General features: G+C 44.2%; 1 protein-coding gene across 2 annotated transcripts in view; it reads left to right on the plus strand.

The window, feature by feature from the left end:
* Positions 1–7,275, plus strand: part of NCKIPSD (NCK interacting protein with SH3 domain) — a 95,687-nt gene extending 88,412 nt beyond the window's left edge. For both annotated transcript variants that reach the window (XM_080996772.1, XM_080996773.1), the window contains 3 exons: positions 1,781–1,873; positions 3,670–3,842; positions 5,575–7,275. In XM_080996772.1, coding sequence (XP_080852898.1) covers positions 1,781–1,873; positions 3,670–3,842; positions 5,575–5,778 — 470 coding nt within the window. In that variant the 3' untranslated portion in view covers positions 5,779–7,275. The remainder of the gene's footprint in view (positions 1–1,780; positions 1,874–3,669; positions 3,843–5,574) is intronic.
* Positions 7,276–7,837: the final 562 nt, after the last annotated feature.

Here is a 7,837-nt window from a genome sequence, read left to right on the forward strand (position 1 = left end):
AGGTGTAGTTTGCTGACTGAAGAGCAGGGAGCTTCACATTACCTAGCAAGACATATTTCTGCAGCTGAATTTTGCAGCATAAACCCTGATGACTATTTCAGGAGCAAGCTGTGAGCCCCTGTTTTGAAACAGTGCCTGACGCAGTGACTAGATGCAAACGCACACAGTAGAAATGAAGAAGTGTGTATTGTATAAGTTAAACATTTGTTCTAGAATCTTCGACCAGATTATGAATATGGGCTTCCGTGGCTTTAATGCTTGATAATGGCTAGTAGCAAATTCAGTAGTTTCATGTATGAAAATAACAAAAAGCTATATTTTTAAAAAAGAAAGTAGAGGTATTGATTTTTTCCCCCAGGTGTATAAAGTAATAAAGAAAACTAATAAATGGAGGATACAGGTGACAGCCCAAAGGTTGCGGAGGGGACACATGTATAAAATGAAAATGGCATTTTTAACGGACAACTACATTACAACACTGGTTGCATCATAACAAGGCTTCATACAGCAAGGGTTTCTCCAGATGACATATTTCTTGAGCATTCATCTTGACACGCTTACCGAAAGTTTATACAGAGTCAGTTGTTTACTGAACATTGGTCCTGATTGGTTTGCGAGGAAGTTATATGACAGTGAACAGTCATTCTGATTTGCTTGCACCATGTCTTTGTTACTTCATTTCATTTCATTTGTTCATTTATTAAATATACTACCCTTCATCCAAAGATCGCAGGGCAGTTCACAAGATAAAAATACAGGATCAAAGTGCAAATAAATACAGTGGTACATCAGTTTAAGAACGGTCCGGTTTAAGAACGATTTGATTTACAAACTCCCCAAAACCAGAAATAGTGTCTTGGTTTGAGAACTTTACCTCGGTCTACGAATGGAAGCCGAACGGTGGAAGGGCACCGGCGGCGGGAGGCCTCATTAGGGAAAGCGTGTCTCAGTTTAAGAACAGTTTTGGTTTAAAAACGGACTTTCGGAATGGATTAAGTTCGTAAACTGAGGTACCACTGTAGTGAGAACAAAAACGAAACCATAAGCCACCCCCCAAACACTTTTAAAAGGCCATAGAATATTAATCAGCTTGACATCTAGTATAATGAGAGAGCGAGAACACCCTTTCCCTATCTACTTTCTCCACACCAAGCATAATTGTATACACCTCTGTCATGTCTCCTCTTACCTGCCTTTTCTCTAAACTAAAATGTCCCTTGCCTCCATTTCTTTGATAATTTTGGCAACCCTTTTTATTGTGATCTTGCTTCAGCTCTGCAGTAGCTGTACATGGCATTCCCGGTGCAGTCCCACCTTAGGCAACAGCATTATGATATTGATACGTTCGTGTTTGTGAGACCTGATGGAAGTGGGATGTGCATCCGGGTTGAGTGATCACTGTGGGGTAAACAACACTAGCCCTGTTCAGTCATTGTGCTTGGTTGCAAGCCTTAAACACAAGCAGAGACAAACATACAGAGCTCCACCATTACCCATGTCGCTATCCCCATTGTGGAGGATGACTATGAAGCAGGGAGCCTCCTCTACAAATAAAAGATTCCCACACATTGTAGGCTCCTGAATAAGTGGTGTTCTGATTGGCACAGAGACCCTCCACTTATAGAGAGAGACCCCTACTTTGCATCGTGACGCTCCAGAAGTTGGGGGTGGGCAGTGGAGATGTGTCTTCCCCCCAGCTCTACCTATCACTGATAGGTATTGTAACTAAGCCAGTTATAGGCAGCTGGTCACTTCTAATAAAGCCTGTTTTATTTCTTAGTGCCTGAGCATAATGTGATCATGGTTACCGTGAGCAAGCACCCCAATGTCAAAACCTTCACAGAAAAGCTTCTTCTTCTCTTGAATCGTGCGGGTGAGTTTGTCTGCAGGTTTCTATTACTGTTTCGAGATAACGGCAGCACTAATGGCCAAGTAGATCTGAAGAGTGGCACCTGCTGACATTGCAGAGGAGGGATAATTGGCAAACAGTTTCTAAGCTCCCGTGAAGTTTTCTGCCTTTTAAAGTTTCTAGGCCAGGGGAGTTGGTTCTGCCTCTGTGGTATAAGGAGATTGACCTGCTGGAATGCAGGTAATTGCTCAGTTAGTGGCAGAACGGCATGCAGTGACCTTATCTGGCCAAAGAGCTGTATTCCAGGTGTGTAGAACTAGACAAAGCGCCGTATGGAGTGCAGCTCCCCCAACATCTTAACCGTGGTGTCCTTAGAACTGTATTTTGGGGAACTGAATTTTTAATAGCTGTTTGCAATCACTTTGGAGTGTCTTGGTTGCGAAGCAGAATAAAAATATAATAAATATTTAGTACAAAGCTCTGTGCAGCTGTTTCTCAGGGATTTTGAGATCTGTATAACCAGGGAAGATGGTATTGAATAAAGGATCTGGTAGCTGATGTGAAATCCTAATAACCCTTAAAAGCATGCTTTTTAAAAGCATGCTTTCTATCCTTGGTAGTCACTGTAACAAACCCAAGGGACTCGCACCTTTGTTCTGTATTTTGCTTCTGCTTTTCCCTTCCCTCCTTCAAAAGGATTTATGGTTTGACAAACTGGTCTTGCCATCAGCTTTGGATCTATACTGATTCTCTTTGTGCCCAACCTCCAGTGATATTTTGAAACCAGGGTGTGTGAGTGGTTGTGTATGTCTCAACAACTGGATTTTCTTCCCCATTGGCACACTCTGTGAACCAAAAACCTCCAGAGTCTAGCTTCTTAGGGGATCCTGTTGTGTTTTCTTCCTCTCCCAACCCACCAGCTTTTCAAGTAGCCCACCTATAGAATACTTTGCCGGCGCTGAACATTGTCTTGAGTCTGCTGTAGAGCCTATTGTAAAGCACTTCATTAAAGCAGGAAAGCTTTTCCCCTACACTCTCTAATTCCCTAAGTATTCTACCTATGCCTGCCTAACAAAGGATTGTGTGGACTAATGTATTTAGGAGCATGGGGGTCCTGCTTGCTTGTGTGTGTGTTCAGGCTCCCTTTACTTTGTTGATTTGCTCTTAAATAACTTCCTGTGTTTCATGCTTCTACTTTATCCCTGGTTTAAGCCCTTTTCCAGACTGAAAATGATGTTCTTAGCACACTGCAGGCTGTTTTTAGCTTTTGAATCTCCTTGCCTTGGCCTCCTTTCAGATCCTTAGTTGTTGCTAGAAAGCCTACTCTTGACAGCTCACTTTGAGTATATTTCTCAAATGCCAAGACTTAAGCAAGGTTCTCCTTGATCGCCTCCCTACAGCTACCGTCTTTGTCCCTTGTGCAGGAGTCTATGTCCTGCACTTACACTTTTTCATGTACGGAGCTGCAGTGAAGTGGTCCATGGAAGAAGTGGGTGTCTTAGGGGGTAAGCTAAATGTTACAGTTGTATGATCCATGTGTCACAATACAGTTTATGCCAATTTTCTATAAAGAGAGGCGCTGATAGAGAATACAAGGCGAGGGTAATGCACTTGTGGAAAGCTTTCTCTCTCCTCCTAGGGCAGTACTGCAATGGGGAGGGAAATCTCTCTGCTCTTCAAGAGACTGGTTTCTTTGCTGCTCAGAAACTAGCTAAGCCTCTCCGTCCATGCACATTGTGTATAAATTGCTTCCTTCGGCTAAAGGGAGCTCGTGTCTATGCATGTCACAACAAGCTTCTTTCTCTCTAACTTGTGATCAGACGACCCCGTGTGCATCTTCAAGCACCAGCCGCAGCCGCCCCACTCCGTGCTGAAATTTCTACAGGACATCTTTGCCAGCAAGGACACGGCAAACATCTTCTACCACACAGACATGATGGTGATGATCGACATAATTGTGAGGCAGATTGCAGATCTCTCTCCCGGAGAAAAGGTACTTACAGAAAGAAAAAGAAAGCCCATGCCTCCCCTTTGGAAGTTTGAAAAAAGAGAGGCAGAACTGAACATGAGTGAAGAAGTAGAAGCTTCCTGGTGTGTGTCTGAATGGATAGGCAGCTCTTCCAGCTTGCAGGCATTTGCCACACACTTAAAAGCATATCTTCGCATCCAGCAGGGTTAGAAAGATGCTTTTTTTCATTTTAAGAAAAAGTAAAGCTCTTAAGAAGCCAAAAGGGACAGCCAGTGCTACAGCTTCTACCTTTTGTCGGTGGGGTTTGTGTACCGGCTCTGAGGCTACACTTGCTGTATAATGAAGGTGCATCTCCTGGTCGTGATGGAATGCTAGAAGCACATTATGCCAATGCTCTAGAACTGCAGTCTTCAACCTTTTCAGACCCAGGGCCCATCTTCAACCCAAACATGCATTTGGGGACCCACTGCTTAAGTTTTCAGCCACATATTTGTGTGGTGGAAGCACTGCTGTTGTGACTCACCATAGATCAGGCCACAGCCCAATACAGTTGTACCTTGGAAGTTGAACGGAATTGGTTCCGGAAGTCCGTTCAACTTCCAAAATGTTCGGAAACCAAAGTGTGGCTTCTGATTGGCTGCAGGAAGCTCCTTCAGCCAATTGGAAGCCGCGGAAGCTCTGTCAGACATTCGGGTTCCAAAGAACGTTCACAAACCAGAACACTCACTTCCAGATTTGTGGCATTCAGGAGCCAAAACGTTCAGCTTGCAAGGCGTTTGGAATCCAAGGTACGGCTGTATTAGGTCCTGAACCACCTGTTGAAGACTAATGGTCTAGAGTCTGCATTTGCCTCCTGGACCAATTCAATGTGCTCCTGTTTTGCAATGAAGTTCTAATGGGTTTGGGGCACCAATATTTTGGCATCTTTATTCTGAAATCGCTTTAATATCATCCTGATAGCATTTATGCTCCAAAAGCTCAAATGGGCACAAAGGTTGTGTTTTGTTCTAGTCTTTCCATTGCTGAACTACTTTTTCTAGTGATTCACTAAAAGCCTGAATTATGCATGCATAAGATATATTTTTATATTTCATAGTTGCAAAGAACATCTGTTCTTAAAGCTGTCACCCATCTCAAACTTTTTCCGATAGGCTAGACTACAAGACCAATAAATATGCATGGCTGACAGGATCTTTTCAGAGGAGGGCTTCTCAGTTTATTGGGCCTTTGGCTGGTCAAGGTTGGGGATTTTAGCTGTCTCACTTTTTGGATTCACACAGTGAGCCTGAAACCTAGAGGGATGTTTCTCTAAAGCATTATCTACCATCTCCTTTCTCCCCTGTGTAAAGCAATGAGGCTGTATATTCTAGAGTCTGCATTCTTTCTGGCCAGGGTTAGTTGAGTAATTGTTCTCATCCCTGAAGCTGCTTGAAATGGAAGAGGCACATCTAGCACTGGGATGTTGTTTATTGAGCCACCTGAGTCCGAGTCCAGTTGACTAGTATTTGAAAGCCATTCAGCTAATTCGATTGGTTGGCTAAATAGATTTCCAGAACTCCTCTGAAAGTGAGGGCCCCTACAGACCAATGGGGAAAACAAAGATTGCAAGGGAATCTTTCACCTATGAGCCTATTCTATTTGCAATTGCTTGTGCTGCAGTCTTGCGCTTGACGAACAGATTGTTTTCCAATGTTTGTGTTTCCGCTTGTGTTTATCTTGCTGCTAAAGCCCTTTTTGATGTCTTCTGTTCCTGCAGCTGCGAATGGAATACTTGTCTCTGATGCATTCTATCATCCGGTCGACACCATACCTGCAGCACAAGCACCGTTACACTGACTTGCAGAGGACCTTGCAGCGCATCATGGTGGAAGAGGAGGAGAATCAGCAGTGCCAGATGGACAAAATGATAATCCAAGAGATCTATAAGGAGTTTCCAGAAATATCTCCTGGAGACAGCTAACTGGTGCGAGGAAAGGACTGTTGGGGATAAGAATGCCTCTTGTGGTTGTATCCTTTCCATCCCTTTTTCCGGTACCACTCATACCTTATTGTCCCTTCAGGTGAGCCCTAAGGTTTAAGTGGAGTGCCATAAGACCCTACAGAAGAAATGTTCAGCATTTAGGCAAGTCAGTGGGCAGTTAGCTAAAGTTGATTGTTGTCTGCCCATTTCTAAGGGGTGGGGCAAAACAGCTGGAGACAAAAGAGGTGTCTTCACAGATGGAGTGCTTTGACAAGTCTAGGAGAATATCCCTCCCTAGTGACCTTTGCACAGGAGAGAGGGCAGAGGCCTGTGACCTTGAGGGTCTTTGAGCTGCACCTAGGATCCCAAAGCAAGAGGTCTCTGCTGTCAGCATCCATTTCCACCGGCATTTCTTGTCCTGCCGCTACCCAGTGGAGTAGGCCAGTGTTTGCGGCCAGCTTTTGTAACATCTCGTCTGCTGTGTCTAGTGCTCAAGTGCTGCAATCCTAGCCAAGGAAGCTGCTGCTTGCTACTCTCTTAGTCCTGTGTCCAGTGAGCCTTTCAGTCCTTTTTAAACCCCACTGCTTGATCTCTGGGTTTGAGACCGGCTTATCTGGGGTCTAATACAAGTAAGCACCTGCTTCTGTTCCTGTTCTATGCCGTGGTGTTTGCGCTTAAATTTCTCGCCCACGGCGGCAGCAGAGAGATAACGATGGTCCAGGCAGCAGGAGTTCCTTTGACAGATCTTCTGCCTGGACTCACTGCTAAGGTGTGTCCTTTTTGAGAGTTGCTGCTTGTCTCCTGCGATGTACTGGCCTTGTTGCCTCTGGCACTGCACACACAAGGACCATGTATCTGTAGATGGCAGCGCACGCTCTTCTCCCTTCAGCCTGGGGGTGTTTCTTGCCTTGAGCTTAATAGCAATTGGTTCTGCCTAGCTTTACCTTTTTATGTCCTGAAGGCTGCTTAAGCCTGGTATCTGATAGCTCTGCTCCTTAATATGCACAAATTGGGAGAGCTCCCTTTTCTTTATCTAATTCCTCCAGGTCTCCTGCAAAATGGATTTGCCTGCTTTTTTCCTATTTAGATCTTTCCGACAGGCTCACATACTAATACGGGTCTGTAATATCTTAATAAACATGCACGCTGCCAAAGCTCTTTGCAGAGTGGGTAAACAAGAGCTTTGCAACCTTCAGTGTAGAAGTAGCTTGAATTAAAACTGGAAATATTTGGATAACCTCTAAACCTAATGTGAACCAAATAAATTAAGGAATTGCCTTGGGCCAGGGCATCTGCTTTGGTATGATGTCAGTGCCGGGAGCCTCCAGAATTGGCCATCAGGTTTGAGCTGGTGAGCAAAGTGTTAGTTTGGGGGTCACTGTCTGAGACGAGTGAACAGCCCTGTTTTTAAGTGAAATGTTTAAAATAAAAACCATTGTGAACGTTGAAAGGGATTTGTATTTTCATAAAATCAAATAAACGTAGTCAATGGATAAATATTTGTGTGTGTGTTTTTAATTTGATAATATTTGCATATTCTGTATCAGTTGCAGGATATTGGAAGTGTGTTTTTACAAAGGGCAAGACAACACTGCAATATTGCTAGCTAAAGCAGTCTGCACATGTCGCTAACGCTTTGTTTTATAGCCTTGGGCCTGGTGAGGCCTGGTGACTTCAAAACCTGGTTGCCCCTGTTCTCCCTTGCCTGCTCCACTTCACTTCCAGAACCAGCTCAACAACGCAGATAAAGTGGATATCTGGGGTGTCCCAATGCAACAGGCACCCAACCGTACAAATAGGAGCACATGAACTTAGACCATTGCACTGCTTCTGGTCCAGCAAACTCCCAGTGTAAATGGAGAGAGTACCCTAGCATTCTCTGCAATTTGAGCAGGGACACCTCTGCCCTGTCTAGGACAACCATATAATGCTTGCAATTCTCCTTCTCCCTGTCCCCACCTCAAATATGGGAGGATGAACAAAATGAGAACCACCACTCCAACAGGGTTTGAGTCTGTTCGTTTTATTTTAAATGATAAAAAACCTTGCAACTTTCCTC

This window comes from Podarcis pityusensis (genome assembly GCF_964106645.2).
Source record: "Podarcis pityusensis genome assembly, chromosome: 2".
NCBI lineage: Eukaryota > Metazoa > Chordata > Lepidosauria > Squamata > Lacertidae > Podarcis > Podarcis pityusensis.